Consider the following 23669-nt stretch of genomic DNA (forward strand, 5'->3'; position numbering starts at 1 on the left):
TGTGTGTGTGGGAATTGCGGTTTGAGTCTGGATATATATGTCTATGTATATGTACTTAATGTTTTATACACAGAATATTTTGACTTGATTGTTCGTTTTCGTTAAAGGTACCATCATTGAATGAAGTTCCCCTTCATTATTTGAAACCTAACAGTTTTGTCAAGTTCCGTTGCATGATTCAGGATATGTTTGACCCTGAATTTTACATGGGAGTTTATGAAACCGTTAACCGAAACACAAAAGCACGTGTATGTATTGCTTTATTCATGAAACTTACTGTTTACAATTAGTAGTATTAATTTTGTCCTTGTGTTGTTTATGGTAATTTTCATTCTGATAGATTGATATAATACTGTTATTTTTTTGCTTTGGGTCATAGGTTCTTCATTTTGGAAAATATAGAGATGTAGCAGAGTGTGGGGTATGTATACTTAAAATATATTCACTGATATGATTTTTTTTTTGATCTAAAAATCTCTTAGAAGGTGGAATATTGTAAATGAAAAAATTCCTTTCTTTTCCTAATACCTATATACCTGCTTTTTAAAATTACAGGTTATGATAAGTTCTTTTAAAATGAAAAGTAGAAGAAAAATGAAAGAAGATTAATTTAGGGCTTTACACGTGCTTAATTAAATTTGATTAAATCCTGCCCTCTTTTCCTGGGAGGAAAAAAGTAAACTTAAGCTTTCTTTGATAAAAGGAAGTAATAGAAACTCTCTTACATATCAGTAATGGGAAAGGGAAGAAGACAGAATCCTGGATATAATTATAGTTGTAAAAGGGGTAGTTTTGAGATAGAAACTTACTAGAAAAGCAATTAGAGGAACCACAGTATATCTGCATTTTCTTTGGTATTGCTTTTCTGATAGTAGAAGAACAACATGCAGAATTAAACTTAATTTCATTCAGACACCTGTTCAACATGGCTGGCATTGTGACTGGGGAAAGTTTAAAACTTATTTCTGGTTTAATAGTAGAAGAAGATTATCAGCATGTCAAAATATATTAACTAAAAATATCTCATATTTTGCTTTTTGTGTGTTTTTCATGTGGTACTATTGAAACACAGGTGGTAATTTTCAATTGTTAGAAAGAAAACAAGTATCACAGGTAGGGATTGACCAGGCAGGTGCTGAGGCACGACCCCAGTAGAAAGGTGAACCTCAGTAGTTACCTCCATTCTGGATCTATTAGATTTCTGCTTTGCAGTCCAGAATCTTAGTTTAATCGGGTTATTTAGGGCTTTTTACATTCTGGGAGTCTGTCTCCTGCTTACCCAAACCTCAAGAGGTTAATATATAAACCCTAATCCCAGCCTGTTAATTCACAGTATAAATTGTTTCTGTTGAATAAATGTTTTAGCCCAGCGGGCTGATCTGTATGGAAGAAAAGCCCTAATTTGAAAGGTTGCTATAAAGAAAAAATGATAACTTCCTATACTTATTTAGAGTAACGGACTCACGAATGATGGATTCGTTTAATCTTACACATGATGGCCTCCAGCTCTCCCATGTCTTTTTCCTTTAGGGTGCCCCATAGCATGCACCATCGTGCAAGTCTAATGAATCAACTTGAGGTTTCCTGCATCCCTTGTTTGAGGGGCCCTAAGCCATATTAGGCTAATAAATTAATACACATTTTTTTTCCTAGTACACAATAATGCAGTGTCTCTATAGCTCAACAATCTCAGCCCCTGGAAATGGGAAAATGAAATAGGTGAGACTGTCTATCTGTGACACTCCCAAAGGCAAAGAGTTTTTATTTTGTACTACGTTGCTAAAGAGTCATAAGTAAAAGCACCACACCAGGAAAAGGGAACTTTGGCCCTGGAAAGAAATACAGAAAAAACTTAGCTTATATATATTATCTCAGGCTCAATTGATAGCTCTGGGATTCTTTCTTTGTTTCCTTTCTTTCTTTCTTTTTCTCTTAAAAAACAGAATATAGATTTTACTTACTTTTAAGGGTTTTTTTTTGGTACTCTAAAAGTAATATGTGTTTGTTGAAATAATTTTTTCAATATTACATCTTGGGTCCTCTCTGCCTCTTATCTCTAAGTATATTTGAAATAGAGAATATGCCTTTTCTAAGGAATAATATCTGACTTTTAAATCTCATCTCAGAGCTACCTCGTAATGAGTATTTCACTAAATTCCTATTTAATGGGCTAATTCTGATAGCTTTTTATGAGAGAGACAGTGGGATTACCATGAGCACTGTCTTTGAAAAAATTTAATAAAATAACATGTTTATTTAAAGGGAGTTAATTTTTTTTTCATTTTTCCTTTAACATCTTTATTGGAGTATAATTGCTTTACAATGTTATGTTAGCTTCTGCTGTATAAAAAAGTGAATCGGCTATATGCATACGTATATCCCCATATCTCCTCCCTCTTGAGCCTCCCTCCCACCCTCCTTATCCCACCCCTCTAGGTGGTGGCAAAGCACCAAGCTGATCGCCCTGTGCTATGCAGCTGCTTCCCACTAGCTACCTACTTTACATTTGGTAGTGTATATATGTCAATGTTACACTCTCACTTTGTCCCAGCTTACCCTTCCCGCTCCCCGTGTCCTCAAGTCCATTCTCTACGTCTGTGTCTTTATTCCTGTCCTGCCCCTAGGTTCATCAGAAACTTTTTTTTGTTTTTTTAGATTCCATATATATATGTTAGCATACGGTATTTGTTTGTTTTTCTCTTTCTGACTTACTTCACTCTGTATGACAGACTGTAGGTCCATCCACCTCACTACAAATAACTCAATTTCGTTTCTTTTTATGGCTGAGTAATATTCCATTGTATATATGTGCCACATCTTCTTTATCCATTCATCTGTCGATGGACACTTAGGTTGCTTCCATGTCCTGGCTATTGTAAATAGAGCTGCAATGAACATTGTGGTACATGACTCTTTTTGAATTATGGTTTTCTCAGGGTATATGCCCAGTAGTAGGATTGCTAGGTCATATGGTAGTTCTATTTTTAGTTTCCTAACGAACCTCCCTACTGTTCTCCATAGTGGCTGTATCAATCTACATTCCCAGCAACAGTGCAAGAGGGTTCCCTTTTCTCCACACCCTCTCCAGCATTTATTGTTTGTAGATTTTTTGATGATGGCCATTCTAGCCGGTGTGAGATGATACCTCATTGTAGTTTTGATTTGCATTTTTCTAATGATTAGTGATGTTGAGCATCGTCTCATGTGTTTGCTGGCCATCTGTATATCTTCTTTGGAGAAATGTCTGTTCAGGCCTTCTGCCTGTTTTTGGATTGGGTTGTTTGTTTTTTTCATATTGAGCTGCATGAGCTGCTTGTGTATATTTTGGAGTTTAATCCTTTGCCCATTCCTTTGTTTGCAGACATTTGCTTCCATTCTGAGGGTTGTCTTTTCATCTTGTTTATGGTTTCCTTCACTGTGCAAAAGCTTTTAAGTTTCATTAGGTCCCAATTGTTTATTTTTGTTTTTATTTCCATTTCTCTAGAATGTGGGTCAAAAAGGAACTTGCTGTGATTTATGTCTGTGTTCTGCCCATGTTTTCCTCTAAGAGTTTTATAGTGTTTGGCCTTACATTTAGGTCTTTAATTCATTTTGAGTTTATTTTTATGTATGGTGTTAGGAAGTGTTCTAATTCCATTCTTTTACATGTAGCTGTCCAGTTTTCCGAGCACCACTTATCGAAGAGGCAATCTTTCCTCCATTGTATACTCTTGCCTCCTTTATCAAAGATAAGGTGACTGTGTGTGCATGAGTTTATCTCTGGGCTTTCTATCCTGTTCCATTGAACTATATTTCTGTTTTTGTGCCAGTACCATACTGTCTTGATTACTTTAGCTTTTTTTTCTTAAATCTATTTATTTTATTTATTTTATTTCTGGCTGTGTTGGGTCTTCGCTGCTGTGCGCGGGCTTTCTCTAGTTGCAGCTAGCGGGGGCTACTCTTCGTTGTGGTGCATGGGGTTCTTGTTGTGGATCACAGGCTCTAGGCATGCGGGCTTCAGTAGTTGTGTCTCAGGAGCTCTAGAGCGCAGGCTCGGTAGTTGTGGCACACGGGCTTAGTTGCTCCGTGGCATGTGGGATCTTCCCAGACCAAGGCCCGAACCCATATCCCCTGCATTGGCAGGTGGATTCTTAACCTCTGCACCACCAGGGAAACCCTTGATTACTGTAGCTTTGTAGTATAGTCTGAAGTCCTGGAGCCTGATTTCTCCAGCTCCGTTTTTCTCAAGATTGCTTTGGCTATTTGGGGTCTTTTGTGTTGCCATACAAATTGTGCGATTTTTTGTTCTAAGTTCTGTGAAAAATGCCATTGGTAGTTTGATAGGCATTGCATTGAATGTGTAGATTGCTTTGTGTAGTATAGTCATTTTCACAATGTTGATTCTTCCAATGCAAGAACATGGTATATCTCTCCATCTGTTTGTGTCATCTTTAATTTCTTTCATCAGTGTCTTATAGTTTTCTGCATACAGGTCTTTTGTCGCCTTAGGTAGGTTTATTCCTAGGTATTTTATTCTTTTTGTTGCAGTGGTAAATGAGATTGTTTCCTTAATTTCTCTTTTGGATTTTTCATCATTAGTGTATAAGAATGCAAGAGATTTCTGTGCATTAATTTTGTGTCCTGCTACTCTACCTGATTTTTTGATTAGCTCTGGTATTTTTCTGGTAACATCTTTAGGATTCTCTGTGTATAGTATCATGTTATCTGCAAACAGTGACAGCTTTACTTCTTCTTTTCCTATTTGGATTTCTTTTATTTCTTTTTCTTCTCTGATTGCTGTGGCTAAAACTTTCAAAACTGTGTTGAATAATAGTGGTGAGAGTGGGCGACCTTGTCTTGTTCCTGATCTTAGAGGAAATGGTTTCAGTTTTTCACCATTGAGAACGATGTTGCCTGTGGGTTTGTCATATATGACCTTTATTATGTTGAGGTAGGTTCCCTCTATGCCCACTTTCTGGAGAGTTTTTATCATAAATGGGTGTTGAATTTTGTCAAAAGCCTTTTCTGCATCTATTGAGATTATCATATGGTTTTTTAACCTTCAGTTTGTTAATATGGTGTATCATATTGATTGATTTGCATATATTGAAGAATCCTTGCATTCCTGGGATAAACCCCACTTGATCATGGTGTATGATCCTCTTAATGTGCTGTCGAATTCTGTTTGCTAGTATTTTGTTGAGTATTTTTGCATCTATGTTCATCAGAGATATTGGCCTGTAGTTTTCTTTTTCTGTGACATCTTTGTCTGGTTTTGGTATCAGGGTGATGGTGGCCTCATAGAATGAGTTTGGGAGTGTTCCTCCCATTGCTGTATTTTGGAAGAGTTTGAGAAGGATTGGTGTTAGCTTTTCTCTAAAAGTTTGATAGAATTCGCCTGTGAAGACATCTGGTCCTGGGCTTTAGTTTGGAAGATTTTTTTTTTTTTTTTTGCGGTATGCGGGCCTCTCACTGTTGTGGCCTCTTCCGTTGCGGAGCACAGGCTCTGGACGTGCAGGCTCAGCGGCCATGGCTCACGGGTCTAGCCGCTCCGGGGCATGTGGGATCTTCCCGGACCGGGGCACGAACCCGTGTCCCCTGCATCGGCAGGTGTACTCTCAACCACTGCGCCACCAGGGAAGCCCTGTTGGAAGATTTTTAATCACAGTCTCAATTTCAGTGCTTGTGATTAATCTGTTTATATTTTCTATTTCTTCCTGCTTCAGTCTCAGAAGGTTGAGCTTTTCTAAGAATGTGTCCATTTCTTCCAGGTTGTCCATTTTATTGGCATATAGTTGCTTGTAGTAATCTCTCATGATCCTTTATATTTCTGCAGTGTCAGTTGTTACTTCTCCTTTTTCATTTCTAATTCTGTTGATTTAAGTTTTCTCCCTTTTTTTCTTGATGAGTCTGGCTAATGGTTTATCCATTTTGTTTATCTTCTCAAAGAACCAGCTTTTAGTTTTATTGATCATTGCTACTGTTTCCTTCATTTCTTTTTCATTTATTTCTGAACTGATCTTTATGATTTCTTTCCTTCTGCTAACTTCGGGATTTTTTTGTTCTTCTTTCTCTAATTGTTTTAGGTGTAAGATTAGGTTGTTTACTTGAGATTTTTCTTGTTTCTTGAGTTAGGATTGTGTTGCTATAAACTTCCCTCGTAGAACTGCTTTTGCTGCATCCCATAGCTTTTGGGTTGTTGTGTTTTCATTGTCATTTGTTTCTAGGTAGTTTTTGATTTCCTCTTTGATTTCCTCAGTGATCTCTTGGTTATTTAGTAGCATATTGTTTAGCCTCCATATGTTTGTATTTTTTACAGTTTTTTTTTTCCTGTAATATCTAGTCTCATAGCGTTGTGGTTAGAAAAGATACTTAATACGATTTCAATTTTCTTAAATTTACTAAGGCTTGATTTGTAACCCAGAATATGGTCTGTCCTGGAGAATGTTCCGTGAGCACTTGAGAAGAAAGTGTATTCTGTTGTTTTTGGCTGGACTGTCCTATAAATATCAATTAAGTCCATCTTGTTTAATGTATCATTTAAAGCTTGCATTTCCTTAACTTATTTTCATTTTGGATGATCTGTCCATTGGTGAAAGTGGGGTGTTAAAGTCCCCCTACTATTTTTGTGTTACTGTCGATTTCCCCTTTTATGGCTGTTAGCATTTGTCTTATGTATTGAGGTGCTCCTATGTTGGGTGCATATATATTTATAATCGTTATATCATCTTGGATTGATCCCTTGATCATTATGTAGTGTCCTTCTTTGTCTCTTGTAATAGTCTTTGTTTTAAAGTCTATTTTGTTTGATATGAGGATTGCTACTCCAGCTTTCTTTTGATTTCCATTTGCATGGAATATCTTTTTCCATCCCCTCACTTTCATTCTGTATGTGTCCCTAGGTCTGAAGTGGGTCCGTTGTAGACAGCATATGTACGGGTCTTGTTTTGGTATCCATTCAGCCAGTCTGTTTCTTTTTGTTGGAGCATTTAATCCATTTACATTTAAGGTAATTATTGATATTTATGGTCCTATTACCATTTTCTTAATTGTTTTGGGTGTTTTTTAAACATCTTTATTGGAATATAGTGGCTTTACAGAGGTGTGTTAGTTTCTGCTTTATAACAAAGTGAATCAGCTATGCATATATCCCCATATCTCTTCCCTCTTGCGTCTCCCTCCCTCACACCCTCCCTATCCCACCCCTCTAGGTGGTCACAAAGCACCAAGCTGATCTCCCCTGTGCTATGTGGCTGCTTCCCATTAGCTATCTGTTTGATATTTGGTAGTGTATATATGTCCATGCCACTCTCTCACTTTGTCCCATCTTACCCTTCTCCCTCCCCACATCCTCAAGTACATTTTCTAGTAGGTCTGTGTTTTTATTCCCATCCTGTCCCTAGGTTCTTCATGACCATTTTGGGTTTTTTCTTTTTTTCTTTTTTTAGATTCCATATATATGTGTTAGCATACGGTATTTGTCTTTCTCTTTCTGACTTACTTCACTCAGTATGACAGACTCTAGGTCCATCCACCTCACTACAAATAACTCAGTTTCGTTTCTTTTTATGGCTGAGTAATATTCCATTGTATGTATGTGCCACATCTTTATACATTCATCTGTCGATTGACATTTAGGTTGCTTCCATGTCCTGGCTATTGTAAATAGTGCTGCAGTGAACATTGTGGTCCATGGCTCTTTTTGAATTATGGTTTTCTCAGGGTATATGCCCAGTAGTGGGATTGCTGTGTCGTATGGTAGTTCTATTTTTAGTTTTTTAAGGAACCTCCATACTGTTCTCCATAATGGCTGTATCAATTTACATTCCCACCAACAGTGCAAAGAGGGTTCTCTTTTCTCCACACCCTCTCCAGCATTTATTGTTTGTAGATTTTTTGATGATGGCCATTCTGATGGATGTGAGGTGATACCTCATTGTAGTTTTGATTTGCATATCTCTAATGATTAGTGACGTTGAGCATCCTTTCACGTGTTTGTTGGTAATCTGTGTGTCTTCTTTGGAGAAATGTCTATTTAGGTCTTCTCATTTTTGGATTGGGTTGTTTGTTTTTTTGATATTGAGCTGTATGAGCTGCTTATAAATTTTGGAGATTAATCCTTTGTCGGTTGCTTCATTTGCAAATATTTTCTCCCATTCTGAGGGTTGTCTTTTCATCTTGTTTATGGTTTCCTTTGCTGTGCAAAAGCTTTTAAGTTTCATTAGGTCCCATTTGTTTATTTTTGGTTTTATTTCCATTTTTCTAGGAGGTGGGTCAAAAAGGATCTTGCTGTGATTTATGTCATAGAATGTTCTGCCTGTGGTTTCCTCTAAGAGTTTGATAGTGTCTGGCCTTACATTTAGGTCTTTAATCCATTTTGAGTTTATTTTTGTGTATGGTGTTAGGGAGTGTTCTGATTTCATTCTTCTTTTTTTGGGGGGGGGGTGTACACGGGCCTCTCACTGTTGTGGCCTCTCCCGTTGCGGAGCACAGGCTCCGGACGCGCAGGCTCAGCAGCCATGGCTCACGGGCCTAGCCACTCTGCAGCATGTGGGATCTTCCCGGACCGGGGCACGAACCTGTGTCCTCTGCATCGGCAGGCAGACTCTCAACCACTGCGCCACCAGGGAAGCCCCTAATTTCATTCTTTTACATGTAGCTGTTCAATTTTCCCAGCACCACTTATTGAAGAGGTTGTCTTTTCTCCATTGTATATTCTTGCCTCCTTTATCAAAAATAAGATGACAGTATGTGTACGCGTTTATCTATCTCTGGGCTTTCTATCCTGTTCCTTGGTTTGTTTTTGCATGTCTTTTCCTTCTCTTGTGTTTCCTGCCTGGAGAGGTTCCTTTAGCATTTGTCGTAAAGCTGCTTTGGTGGTACTGAATTCTCTTAATGTTTGCTTATCTGTAAACGTTTTAATTTCTCCATCGAATCTGAATGAGATCCTTGCTGGGTTGAGTAATCTTGGTTGTAGGGTTTTCCCTTTAATCACTTTAAATATGTCCTGTCACTCCTTTCTGGTTTGCAGAGTTTCTGCTGAAAAACCAGCTGTTAACCTTATGGGGATTCCCTTGTATGTTATTTGTTGCTTTTCCTTTGCTGATTTTAATTTTTTTTCTTTGTATTTAATTTTTGATAGTTTCATTAATATGTGTCTTGGTGTGTCTCTTTGGGTTTATCCTGTTTGGTACTCTCTGTGCTTCCTGAACTTGATCGACTCTTTCCTTTCCCATGTTAGGGAAGTTTTCGACTGTAATCTCTTCAAATATTTTCTCAGCCCCTTTCTTTTTCTCTTCTTCTGGGACCCCTATAATTCGAATGTTGGTGTGTTTAATGTTGTCCCAGAGGTCTCTGAGATTGTCCTCAATTCTTTTTTTTGCTTTATTTTTTTTTTGCGGTACGCGGGCCTCTCACTGCTGTGGCTCCTCCCGTTGCGGAGCACAGGCTCCGGACGCGCAGGCCCAGTGGCCATGGCTCACGGGTCCAGCCGCCCCGTGGCATGCGGTATCCTCCCAGACCGGGGCACGAACCTGTGTCCCCTGCATCCTGTGTCCCCTGCATCGGCAGGTGGACTCTCAACCACTGCACCACCAGGGAAGCCCTTGTCCTCAATTCTTTTCATTCTTTTTTCTTTATTCTGCTCCCTGGCAGTTATTTCCACCATTTTATCTTCCAGCTCACTTATTTGTTCTTCTGCCTCAGTTATTGTGCTATTGATTCCTTCTAGAGTATTTTTAATTTCAGTAATTATGTTGTTCATCACTGTTTGTTTGCTCTTGATTTCTTCTAGATCCTTGTTAAATGTTTCTTGTATTTTCTCCATTCTGTTTCCGAGATTTTGGATAATCTTTACTATCATAGCTCTGAATTCTTTTTCAGGTAGGTTGCCTATTTCGTCTTCATTTATTTGGTCTTTAGGTTTTTACCTTGCTCCTTCGTCTGTAACATAGTTTTTTGTTGTTTCTTTCTTTTCTTTTCTTTTCTTTTTCTCTTTTGATGGGTGGTGCTGTATTCTTGTCTTACTGGTTGTTTGGCCTGAGACGTCCAGCACTGGAGTTTGCAGACAGTTGGATAGAGCTGGTGTTGGTGCTGAAATGAGGACCTCCGGGAGGCCTCACTCTGATTAATATTCAAAGGGATTTAATTTTTTAACCTAGGGTGCTGTATATTTGGATTTGAAGGAAGGTACTGTATTGATTATTGCATTTGAAATGATTTTATGTCTGTTTTCTTTTCAAAAATGATAGTGTGTATTTAGTAGTTGCTTGTTAATTAACTCTTAATATGAAAGTATTTACTGTGATTTTATAAATAACATGGAAATATGGTTGCTAATTTTTAAAGTTTTTGTAATAAATTTTTTTAAATAAAACAAAATTTTGTATATATCACAGCCTCAGCAAGAAGTTGATTTAAACTCTCCACGAACTACCACTTTGGAAAGACAGACTTTCTATTGTGTTCCAGTGCCTGGAGAATCCACGTGGGTAAAAGAAATATCCTTTATCTGAACCTTCTTATGTGTTGAATGGTTACTGATTATTTTCTTAATTGAAGAGAGCACAATTCACATTTTGATTTTTTCTTTAAACTTAGTCTTTTTACCTCAGTGAAGGTAGCTGGAAAAGAAAATTATTCTTCATTTATAGAGCTTGGCTTTATTTTTATAAAATGTGTTTCCTTTGTCCTAAACAAGAAAGTCTATAAAACAACCTTCAGTATTCATCACTGAGAAATGATAAAATTAGGTGCATTCTGCTAGTGAAAAACTGTTTAAAGGATTGAGGTGGATTTAAAGGGACTGAAAAAGAGAGTTGCACAATCATTAAGTAAAAAAACTGGTTTTAAATTAGAACTCATTCTAATTTTATTAAGGGAAAACAATATGTTTGTTCTTTTGAGAGATTGTGGAGACATCTCATTCTCATTTTTATTTTTTTTTAGTTACTAATTTCTTTAGGCATTGTTCACATACTGAAATGCACAGATTTTAAAGGTATACTTAAGTGGTTTGCATACACCTGTAATTTGCACACCCATGGAAGTAAAGAATTTTGTGCCTTTTTCCCGTCACCACCTCCTCCCCACGACTGCTCTGATTTTTTTCACTATAGCTTAATTTTACCTATTGTTGAATGTCATACAAATGGAATCATATAACATATAGTCTTTTGTGTCTGATATCTTTTATTCAGCATAATGCATTTGAGATTCATCCATGTGTATCCATAGTTCATTCCTTTTTATTGCTGATGGTATTTGTTTATATAGTATCCAATTGATGAACATTTGGGTTGTTTCCAGTTTGAGGCCAGGCATTTTTTTGGTGAGATTTTAACTTACTAAATCAGTTTTTTAACAGATACTTTGTGTCGGTTGTGATAAAGTTGTGTATCTCTCAAGGAATGTTTCACAATCATTGAATCACAGTTCTTGAATTTATTGACATAAAACTTTCATAGTATTTCCTTATTTTCCTTTTAATGTCTAAGGCATATCTAACAGTGATCTCCTTTCATTTCCAAAATGTTAATTTATTTTTCTCTTTTATCCTTGATTAGTATTGCTAGGGGTTTGTCAGAGAATCAACTTTTTACTTTAATTTTTTGTTTTCTGTTTCATTGATGTTTGCTCTTATTTCCTTCGTTTTTAGTAATGGTTTTAATTTTTTTTTAAACCTTAAGGTTAGTGTGCAGATCATTTCATATCTTCCTTTTCTAATATTAGCATTTAAGGCCATAAAATACTCTCTAATCACTGCTTTAGTTGGATCCCACAAATTTTGACTTGTTTTTACTCTCATTCAGTTCAAAATATTTTCTAATTTCCTTTGTGATTTCTTCTTTGATCCTTGAGCCTCACTACAATATACTTCTGTTGATCTTTTAAACAGTTGTCTCCTACATAAATTTAGAAATAAGGGGGGAAAATTACGTCTTTTATGTTGCATAAATATTGATCATTTCTAGCTCTTTTGTCTTTGTCTGGAATCATTTCACTGAGCCTTTTTTTTAAGTACTAATCCGTTGGTAATAAATTTTCTCAGCTTTTTTTTTAACTGAAAATGTCTTTATTTCACCCTTTGGTGTGTGTGTGTGTGCGTGTGTGTGCGTGTGTGTGTGTGTGTGTGTGTGTGTGTCGTGGTGCTGCATTGTGCAGCATGCCGGAGTGTGTGTGTCGTGGTGCTGCATTGTGCAGCATGCCGGGGGGGGGGGTGTGTGTGTGTGTGTGTGTGTGTGTGTGTGTCGTGGTGCTGCATTGTGCAGCATGCCGGTGTGTGTGTGTGTGTGTGTGTCATGGTGCTGCATTGTGCAGCATGCCGGATCTTAGTTCCCTGATCAGGGATCTATGTCCCCCCTGCATTGGGAGCATGGAGTCTTAACCACTGGACCCCTAGGGAGGTCCCTCACCTTTGTTTTTGAAGGATATTTTCGGAGGTTGTAGAATGCTTTTTTTTCTCCCAGTGGTTATAGAATGCTTGATTGACAGGTATCTCCCATCTTCAACACTTTAATGATATTGTTCCATTGCCTTCTGGCCTCCATTGTTTTTTTATAAAAGGATAGCTATCATTTTTATCATTGTCACGTGTATGTAGTGGGTCTTTAGTTTTCCTCTGGCTGCTTCTAATATTCTCTGTGGTTTTCAGCGGCTTGGCTATGATGTGCCCACGTCTGGGTTTTTTGTGTTTATCTTGCTTGGGTTTTATTGAGCTTTTAGATCTGTGGGTTGATATTTTCAGAAGATTTCAGCCATTATTTCTTCAAATATTTTTCTGTCCCAGTCTCATCTTTTTCTCATTTTCTGGGGCTCAAATCACATGATTGTAGACTAATTATTATTGTTCTCAGGTGATTGAGGGTTTTTTTTTTCCATTTTATGTTTTAGTTCTAGATTTTTTCATTTGGTTCTTTTTCTTTGTTTCCATTTTTCTGATGATAGTCCTCATCTTTTCTTTTAAAATTGTAAATTTTGGAATTGCTTTTTAATGCCCTTGTCTGCTAATTCCAATATCCAGGTTGTCTCTGGTTTTTTTTTTTTTTTCTGTTGATACTGTTTTTAATCCTGCTTATAGGCCATACTTTCCTGCTTCTTCACATAATTAATCATGTGTTATGATTAGTTATGCTGATGTACAACACTGTTGACAGTTTTGTCTTCACGAGTGTTGAATTTTGTTCTGGCAGGCAGGTAATTTAAGTGGGTCACTTTGATCTTGCCAAGGCTTGGTTTTGGGATTTGTTAAGGTAGGTATGAGTGGCACTTACAATGTAGGATGTAGTCCTTACTTGCGAGATGTGCTATTTCCGGGTCTCACCTAAATGCTTGTGATTCTCAGCAGGGTCCAGTTCTAGTATTGTGTAACTTCCAGAAGCTCTGCTAAGCTCCCAACCAAGCAGCAGCTGTTCTCTCCTAGGGCTCTATTTGAAGCTCTTTGCTCTCTAACTGTTCTGCAAATTCCAGTTGCTTCAGTAGCCTTGAGCTATGTGCTCTGTTTTCTCTACCAGCAAGAGCAGAACCTCCACTTCCCTTTGCTGCAATTTGGAAAATGCCCCTGAGAGAGCTGGGGAGAATGTGGAGTTTACCTGTGGTGTTTCTTCTCATTCAAGGATCATAACCTTATGTTCTTTGTTGTCCAAAGACTGAAAACAGTTGCTTCATGCCTTCTGTTCAGCTTTACAGGTTTTTTGTTTTTTTAATTGAAGTATAGTTGATTTACAATATTGTGTTAGTTTCAGGTATACAACAAAGTGATTCAGTTATACATATATATATATATGTATTCTTTTTTAAAGTTTGTTTTCCATTATAGATTATTTCAAGACACTGAATATATTTCCCTGTGCTAAGCAGTAAATTCTTGTCGTTTATCTATTTTATATATGGTAGTGTGCATCTGTCAGTCCCCGTACTCCCAATTTATCCCTCCCCCGCCCAGCCCCTACCCTTTGCCTTTGGTAACCACGAGTTTGTTTTCTATGTCTGTGAGTCTGTTTCTATTTTATAAATAAGTTCATTTGTACTATTTCTTTATATCTCACATATAAATGATATCATATAATATTTGTTTTTCTCTGTCCGACTTACTTCACTTAATATGATAATCTCTTGGTCCATCCATGTTGCTGCAGATGGCATTATTTCATTCTTTTTTATGGCTGAGTAGTATCCGTGTGTGTGTGTGTGTGTGTGTGTATACACGCCACATCTTCTTTATCCATTCATCTGTTGATGGACATTTGGGTTGCTTCCATGTCTTGGCTATTGTAACTAGTGCTGCTTTGAACATTGGGATGCATGTACCTTTTCAAATTAGAGCTTTTGTCTTTTCTATATATATGCCCAGGAGTGAGATTGCTGGATCATAATGGTAACTCTATTTTTAGTTTTTTAAGGAGCCTCCATTCTGTTTTCCATAGGGGCTGCACCAATTTACATTCCCACCAAGAGTGTAGGAGGGTTCCCTTTTCTCCACACTCCAGCATTTATTATTCGTAGACTTTTTTAGTATATGTGCTGCTGAAGCAAGCACTATTTGTAGACTTTTTGATGATGGCCATTCTCACCAGTGTGAAGTGATTATACCTCATTGTAGTTTTGATTTGCATTTCTCTAATAAATAGCAGTGTTGAGCATCTTTCATGTGCCTGTTGGCCTTCTATATTCCGTCTTTGGAGAAGTGTTTGTTTAGATCTTCTGCCCATTTTTTGATTGGGTTGTTTGTTTTTTTCTTATTGAGTTATATGAGCTGTTTGTATATTTTGGAAATTAAGCCCTTGTAGGTCTCATCTTTTGCAAATATTTTCTCCCAGTCTATAGGTTGTCTTTTCATTTTATTTATGGTTCCTTTTCTGTGTGAAAGCTTATAAGTTTGATTAGGTCCCATTTGTTTATTTTTGCTTTTATTTCTATTGCCTTGGGAGATCAGTTTTACAGTTCTTTACAGCAAGGTAGGGGGCATAAGTTTGAGCTGTTAATTCTTATGACCCAAACTGGAAGTTCAGCCTTCTTTTATTGAAAATAAATTTTTGTTATTCTGGGTTTTTTAAAAAATTGAGGTGTCGTTGATTTACAATAATGTTTTAATTTCAGGTGTACAACATAATGATTCAAAATTTTGATAGATAATACTCCATATTTATTATAAAATGTTGGCTGTATTCCCTGTGTTATACAACAGGGGTCCCCAGCCCCTGGGCCGTGGCCTGTTAGGAACTGGGCTGCACAGCAGGAGGTGAGCGGCGGCCGAGTGAGGGAAGCTTCATTTTGCCGCTCCCTGCCGCTCTCATTACCGCCTGAACCATCCCCCCCATACACACACACACCCGTCCGGGAAAAATTGTCTTCCATGAAGTTGGTCCCTGGTACTAAAAAGGTCGGGGACTGCTGCTATACAATATATCCGTATAGCTTATTTATTGTATACATCAACCTTCTTTTAAAAATACATTTTTATTTTAACCAAACTGCCAAAGTAATAGTCTTTTTTTTTTTTACATCTTTATTGGAGTATAATTGCTTTACAGTGGTGTGTTAGTTTCTGCTTTATAACAAAGTGAATCAGTTATACATATATATATGTTCCCATATCTCTTCCCTCCAAAGTAATAGTCTTTTATTAGTCACCTAGGTAGGGTAACTTACGATATTCCCCAGTTCATGAAAATCTTTCCTTAACCTTTCATTTAACGTCTATGTTAATACAAACCAAGCTCGAGTCAGCCCTTCAACGTCCTACACTCCCAGTCGTCACAAGAGGAGTTATGAAGATGATGAAGATATGGACCTACAGCCGAATAAACAGAAAGAGCAGCACGCGGGTGCCAGGCAAGCAGGTAGTGTGTGCCATTGGGCTTTCGGTAGACTTCTGGTCTCTTGCAGTAGATTCATATTCAGAATTAATTGTTATATAATGTAGCTCTAGATTTAGGAGCTGGCAGTAATTTGACAACTTTGCTTTGAGGTTTATCAGAATTATAGACGGTTCTGAGAGTTTGAACAGTTACTCTTTGGTCACACTGTGCTTCATAATTGAGCAGTTAGGCATCACTTAGTGAGAAGTGGCTACTCTACTGTCAGTTGTTAAGGGTCTCAATTTGGGTAGCTGGAAAAGGTCTTTTATCTTTCTTCATATTTTATTTATCTCAGCTTTTAAGTAATATGAAGTACTCTACCCTAAAAGTGACTTATTTATATCTGAAACATCCTTTCTTATTTTCTTTTTGGAATAGTGATGCTTTTAATTAGTAAGACTGAAAACATTGGAGGAAAAATGTGAAATTGTAGTATACTGGATTACTTACTCCTAAACTTTAAAATTAATTAAAACACAATTCTGATTAAAACAAGGAGACCAAAAGTTGAAATTTTCCAAGAGAATGAGAGAATTTCAAAATTGGTATATATCATTATTGATTTCTCCAATCACAGTTATTATGAACACTGAATTCCTTCATATGGCAGGTAGATAAGTTTGTCTTTATTTCTCCTTTTGTGTCCAGTCATTTCTCTTTAGCATCTTTAATCCAAGGACAAGTTAAAGGCAGAGGAGGTAAAAACAAATTAGTCTAGTTAATTTGAATGTGAAGGATGGGTTGAGAGGGCAAATATAACACTCAGTGGTAAACAAAGATTTACTACTGAATTTCATTTTATCATATATTATTCTACTTTATAAGTTCATATTACCGTATTTCTTTAATGCTAAGGCATATTTTAATGTTTTTAAAATTGGAATGTTTTACAGTAAATGTATACAAATGTGATAGTATTCTTTTTCTCCACTCACCCCCCAAATGTTTATTAAAATTAACGGTGTATCATAACAATAAATAACATATTAGAATCCAAAACACATGGTAATTCTCTTATCATTTAAGCTATTGGTGCTTCTATTTCTTGCCCCTTTTGTTTGAATATCATACTTTTCAGAGCTTTTGAATACATTTGAGTGCATTATTTATGTAAAGTTTACCTTGTTTGTTGGTTTCTAAGCAATCTTTCAGGCTGTATATATATTTTAAGCTGTTTTGGAGATAAGTGTAGATTCACATGCAGTTGTAAAACATAAGACAGATCCTGTATATACTTGATCCAGTTTCATCTGGGTCAACATCTTGCATAATTAATAGTAGAATATCATAACCAGGAAATGGATATTGATATAGTCCATAGACCTTATTCAGAATTCACATCTTTACATGCAGTTATTTTTGTGCATGTGTATGTATTTAATTCTGTGCAGTTTCATCACATGTGTAGATTCATGTGACCACTACCACAGTCAGGATACAGAACTGTTCATTACCCGGATCTCTCATGTTGCCCTTTTATAATCATACCCACCTCTCCTGCCTCTCTACCTCTTCCTGGCAACCACTAATTTGTTCTTCATCCCTATAATTTTGTCATTTTAAGAATGTTACATAAATGGAATCATGTAGTATATAGACTTTGTAGATTGGCTTTTTTTCATTCAGCAAAATTCCCTTGAGATCCATTCAAGTTGTTGCTTATATCAATAGTTTATTCCTTTTTATTGCTGAGCAATATTGTGTGGTATGGGAAGCTGTATTTTAATTCTAACTAGTTATCAGCCCTAAACTGTGACTACTTTAGGGGTAGAGGCTATCTTTATTTTTATAAAATTAATTTATTTATTTTAGTTTTGGCTGTGTTGGGTCTTTGTTTCTGTGTGAGGGCTTTCTCTAGTTGTGGCAAGTGGGGGTCACTCTTCATCGCGGTACACAGGCTTCTCACTGTTGCGGCCTCTCTTGTTGCGGAGCACAGGCTCCAAATGCACAGGCTCAGTAGTTGTGGCTCACGGGCCCAGTTGCTCCACGGCATGTGGGATCCTCCCAGACCAGGGCTCGAACCCGTGTCCCCTGCATTGGCAGGCAGACTCTCAACCACTGCGCCACCAGGGAAGCCCGAGGCTACCTTTTTTTTTTTTTTTTTTTTTTTTTTGCTGTACGAGGGCCTCTCACTGTTGTGGCCTCTCCCGTTGCGGAGCACAGGCTCCGGACGCGCAGGCTCAGCGGCCATGGCTCACAGGCCTAGCTGCTCCGTGGCATGTGGGATCTTCCTGGACTGGGGCACGAACCTGTGTCCCCTGGATTGGCAGGCGGACTCTCAACCACTGTGCCACCAGGGAAGCCCCCGAGGCTATCTTTAAATGATCTTTTGTATCCCCAGCAACTAGTCTGATTCCTGGTACATAGTGGACATTAATAGATGTTTGGTAAATGAATTTATTGTTATATGGTTTTATTCTACTTAATAAGTAGAAAGAAGTATGTTCTACAAAGGTGTTTTTGTTGTCAGTAGACCCGTGTACTCCTTGGGTCAAAGATGTCAAGTAACGATGTTAAATATTAACTTTAAAGTTACTTACATGAGATTTGATGGGGGGGGGGAATTTGTTGCCATTTTATTGCAGGTGGAAAGTGATTACACTTTCAGATCTTCATAATAATCTTTGTTCTCTTGATAGGTCAGAGGGCTTCTAGTATGTGTTATTTCCTTAAAAACTGTAACAACGTGAAGTTTGTAAGCTCAGAAGCATCATTTCTATCAAATTCAAAAGGCTGTTTAGGAATGTTCTTTATCTCCAGGAAGCCTTAGCAATGATGATGTGCAATGCTGTCCCTTTGAATTTAGGGAGTGTTGGTGGTCTTCAGTGGTGTGGAGAACCAAAACGTTTAGAAACTGAAGCTTCTTCTGGACAACAGCTGAACTCGCTAAACCTCTCTTCTCCTTTTGATCTGAATTTTCCACTGCCAGGAGAGAAGGGTCCTGCATGCCTCGTGAAGGTAATATCATAGACCTGATGCTGACAAAGATGTGTTAAGTGTCTCAGAAATTAAAACAGAAATCTCTTAGCATTTGTATTAGCAAGTTTTCTCTTGCTGCTATAACAAATCACCACAAACTTAGTGGCTTAAAACAACAAAATTTATCATTTTGCAGGCTTTAGGCCAGAAGTCCAACATGGATCTCACTGGGGGTAAAATTCAGGTGACAGCAGGACTGGTTCCTCTCTGGAGGCTTTAGGGGGGAGTCTGTTTTTTTGCCTTTTCCAGCTTTTGGAGGCTGCCATTATTCCTTGGCTTGTGGCCCCTTCCTCCGTCTTCGAAGTCAGCAATAATGCAGCCCTCTGACCATTTCTTCATAGTCACATCTCCCTCTGTCCTTAGGTAGGAGAGATTCTCCAATTTTCAGGACATGTATGGTTAAATTGAGCCCACCCATGCAATCCAGAATAATCTCCCCATCTTAGGGTCCTTAATTTATACAAGTTCCTTTTACATGTAAGGTAACAACATACTCAAGGATTCCAGTGATTAAGAAGTGGATATTGGTCGGAGTGGTGGGGGGACATTATTTTGTCTACCACGGCATTGTTTACAAAAAGTGGATATTTCAGATAGATGTGGAACAACTTTTAAATTAATATCTATTTCCTTTCTATATCATTTCTAACTTACTAATATCTGCTTTATTTTTTAATATTTATTTATTGGCCGCGTCGGGTCTTAGTTGTGCGGGATCTTTGTCGCGGTGCGCTGGCCGCTGTCTAGTTGAGACGCGCAGGCTATGTAGTTGCAGTGCGGGCGTAGTTGCCCCACCACATGTGGGATCTTAGTTCCCACACCAGGGATCGAACCTGGGTACCCTGCATTGGAAGGCGGATTCTTAACCACTGGACCACCAGGGAAGTCCCTATCTGCTTTATTTTCATCATTCTTCCTTTTCTTATCAAAAGCCATTTCTCACTTAGATTTAAAATAAGGTAGAAGGAAAAAAATCTGTTAATAGTTTGTTCCCCTATTTTGCTTATTCTGGTTTTTTAATCATGAGAGGTGAACAAGTGATACAAGTTTCAGAAATGATCATTGAGAATTTCTGTTCTTAGTTGTTGTGGTTTTAACTTAAATGGCACTTCAGTTATGTAGCACAGGAGCAAGAATTAGCACGTTTTTCCTTCCATGCTTCTCTTAGGTCTCACCAGTAGGAGGCTTTGACAGTTTCTAATATCCATCATGATAGACAGCTTTGAAAGTTTGGCTCTTTACTGTGAGAAACCTCATGGCCATTCTAAGTTTGTGTTAGTCCTCCTAACACTGCATAGCTTGTGAATAAGTCCAAAGTTAATAATCGTGGGGTTTTCCCTTCTCTTGATGTAGTTAATAGATTTTGAGGTAATGCATGTTTCTAGTTTTAGTTGACCATCATCCTTGGGGGAAAGCCTTTTCTCTGAATGTAGTGGGGAAACAGACATTGGTCAGGAGTCAGGAGGGCTCATGTTTTAGTTGTTAACGTATTTGCTCGTTGCAGAATGACTTCAGGTAAGTGCTTTACCTCTCTTGATCTCAATTTATCAAATAAAGGAGTTGCTTTGAGGTTCATTTTCTGATTTAAAATGCTAAGATATTATTATTACTTTAAGACTAACATCGTGTGCTTTTTTGGTGTTATTTAGTCCTAACAATGTGATTTTGTGTGGCCTCTTGTTAGGTCTATGAAGACTGGGATTGTTTTAAAGTAAATGATGTTCTTGAGTTATATGGCATACTATCTGTGGATCCTGTGCTAAGTATACTGAATAATGATGAAAGGTGAGTCTATTTTGACATAATTACCCTCCAGCTTTTCTGAAAGTTTGAAATTATAAAGAACTCCCTTTCTCCCTTTACCCAAATTTACAAGTTGTTAACCCTTATGCTCCATTTGCTTATTTTTATACATACGTACACTTTTTGGAAACCCTTGAGAGTAAGTTACGTATGTCATATCCTAAATACTTGTTGCATTCATATTTCCTAAGAACAAAGACCTCGTATATAATCAGAGTATAGCTACAAAGTTTGGAAATTTGCTGTGAATACACAATACACTAACCACAGACCACACTAAATTTCACTAATTGTCTCATTGCTCTTCTTTCTGGCAGTCATTTTCTTGGTCCAGGATCCTTAGGATCACTCGTTGCGTTAACCTGGAGCAGTCTCCAGCTCTTTGTTGTCCTTCGAGGCCTTGACAATTTTTTCTGTTCTTTCAGATTATACAACAAAAAATTCATTTCTCACAGTAATGGAAGCTGGGAAATCCAAGGTTAAGACGCCAGTGTCTAGTGAGGGCCTTTTTCCTGGTTTGCAGATGGTTGTCTTCTTGCTGTGTCCTCAATGGCAGAGCAGAACCTTGACACTTAAAGAGTAGAAACCAGTTATTTTGTAGGGTGTCTCTCAGTTTAGGTTTGTCTGATGTTTCCGTGTGATTAGATTCTGGTTATACATTTTGGGCAGGAAACTACAAAGTGATGTATCTTTCTCAGTGTATCACACCAGCAGGTACAGTATCCCGTTCCTGGTGAAGTTCTTTTTGACCACTTGGTTACTTGTGGTACACACGTACATCAGTCTTTATATTATTTACAAGTCGGTATATCAGAAACCATGAGCTCACACTGTCTTCCTGGTTCCAGTTCAGTTCAGCTCCACAACTCAGTGTCATTCTAGTCTTCCTCCTTTCTGTATTTGTAATCCCCTTTTCTAACAGAAAGAAACTTGACTCCCAGTATCCTCAATATATTCTTTTGCTCAGGTTAAGGTCTACCAGGTTTCTCTACTGTAAAGTTACTATTTTTCACTTTGTAGTTAACAGGTAGTTTAGAGGGAGCTACTTCAAGACCATATCATTTCAGTTTCATTTAATTTTCACCCACTTATTTTAGCATTCATTGATGATTCTTGTTAGACTCAGTTGTTACTCTGATGGTGATTTTCTGTTCAGTCATTCCCTCTACATTTATTCATTGGCATTCTACTGTAAGATTTCTCTCCTATTTATTCATTCAAGTACTTTTTGTTTATGTTAGTGTGGATGTTAATCTGTTATTTATTTTGAGGCTCAAATTTTCCCATATTTGGCTACTGGGAGCCACTTTAAGCAGGCTCTGGGTTCTTCTTTTTTTTTTAATTATTATTATTTAAGACCTTAAAACTGGTGCTTGCAGTTTGTTGACTTTTTTGAAAAAATCAAGCAGTAAACTTTTATTGCAAATTAAAAATGAGGTTCTTAAAAAAATCTCAACTTGACCAGATATGAAACAATTTAAAAACCTTTAAAGGTGTATTGAGAAAAAACAGGCTTTTTCTTTTTTTTTTTTTTAAACACGTTTGTCATTACCTGAAAGAGACGTCTTTAGGTAAAAATAATAAAACCCCCTTGCTGCTTAGATAATGCAGATAGTTCTAGTTATGTGGTCAACAGGCAAAAAGCAAGCACTTAAGGTCTTCAGCTCCAATCTTTTGTTCATTTCTTATTGCTGGAATTTCATATTTGTTTCTTGTTGGATGACTAAACCGGGTGATGGTAGAGATGGTAAGCCGGCATTTTCTCAGCCCCGCCCTGCTCAGCCTCGGGTGCGGATGAATTCTCAGCTGGCGGATTGACTGCTTTTGTCTCTTTGCCATCTTGTGGTTCAGGGTTTTCTGGGCGTCTGCGTCGGTGATTGAAGTTGCCGCGGTACCGATGTCGAGGTGGCTGCTGACGTTGGGTCTCATCGCCTTGATTTTCCTTATCTTCTTCATTGCCGTCCTCTCTGGGCATCTTTGGCGAGGAAGGCGTATTCTGTCTCCTCTACCTTGTTCTCCTGCACCCTGGTTGTCAGCACCCTCCATCACTTCTCTCTGCACAGGAGGGTTGGAGTGCTGTGGTCGACACCCACTGGGTCTCTGCATGCAGTAAGGTGGGCACCTTCGCCTGCGGTAGGGCCAACGCTGTTGGGCCTGGCACTCTCCAATCCCTCATTCTTTTCCCCACTCTCACTGTTCTGGTAATTCTGCGGGTGATTGCGTGGAGGACCCCTACGACGTGGATAGTGTCTATGATGGTTACGGTCTGCTGCATGTTTACTGCCTTGCGCTGGAACTGCACCAGGGCCTGTAACATTTGCTGCCTGCACACCCCCCTTTTCTCCTTCAGCAACATCGAACTCCACAGTCTTTCCATCTGCTACACCGCGAAGGTACTACCTGGGGTTCTTCTTTATGGCAGTCTGGTGTACGAATACATGTTCCTTGGTGTCATTCCTGTTGATGAAACCATATCTGTTTCTTACATTGAACCATTTTACTGTTCCCAGAACCTTCGCCGTAATGATCTTTTTGTCCCCACCAGCAGGCGCCGCTGATGTGAGGCTGCCGGGGCCACCGCTGCCTGAGCCACTGCCAGTCCTGCCCATGCCTGTCGTGCTGGGCTTGGCGGCGGCAGTAGTGAGGGCGGGGGGTTGGGTGGCGGGTGGCTGCTGGGTCTCGGCCTCGCTGCTCATGGTTGCGGTGATGGTGAGTGGGGACGGTGGCAGTGGGGCTGCTCGGGGCTCTCCGGGGTCTGCTCCTGCTACCGATCGAACTGTGGGTTCTTTTTTTTTTTTGTTGTTTTGTTTTTTTTTGCGGTACACGGGCCTCTCACTGTTGTGGGCTCTCCTGTTGCGGAGCGCAGGCTCAGCGGCCATGGCTCACGGGCCCAGTCGCTCCGCGGCATGTGGGATCTTCCCGGACCAGGGCACGAACCCGTGTTCCCTGCACCGGCAGGCGGACTCTCAACCACTGCGCCACCAGTGGGTTCTTTTTGACGTGACCTTATCTTACCGTTTTTGAACATATATTTTCTGATGCATTAAGCTG

At 38.5% G+C, this 23669-nt stretch overlaps 1 protein-coding gene and 1 pseudogene across 3 annotated transcripts in view; one reads left to right on the forward strand and one right to left on the reverse strand.

Moving 5' to 3' along the window:
• MCMBP (minichromosome maintenance complex binding protein) overlaps window positions 1-23669 on the forward strand; it is a 68038-nt gene that overhangs the window by 22168 nt on the left and 22201 nt on the right. For all 3 annotated transcript variants that reach the window (XM_073793893.1, XM_019940123.3, XM_019940124.3), the window contains exons 3-8: window positions 108-248; window positions 380-421; window positions 10377-10478; window positions 15674-15818; window positions 18643-18794; window positions 20500-20600. In XM_073793893.1, the coding sequence (XP_073649994.1) occupies window positions 108-248; window positions 380-421; window positions 10377-10478; window positions 15674-15818; window positions 18643-18794; window positions 20500-20600 (683 nt within the window). The remainder of the gene's footprint in view (window positions 1-107; window positions 249-379; window positions 422-10376; window positions 10479-15673; window positions 15819-18642; window positions 18795-20499; window positions 20601-23669) is intronic.
• On the reverse strand, window positions 22157-23382 carry LOC109550704 (Y-box-binding protein 1 pseudogene; annotated as a pseudogene).

This window comes from Tursiops truncatus, chromosome 16 (assembly GCF_011762595.2).
Source record: "Tursiops truncatus isolate mTurTru1 chromosome 16, mTurTru1.mat.Y, whole genome shotgun sequence".
Classification (NCBI taxonomy): domain Eukaryota; kingdom Metazoa; phylum Chordata; class Mammalia; order Artiodactyla; family Delphinidae; genus Tursiops; species Tursiops truncatus.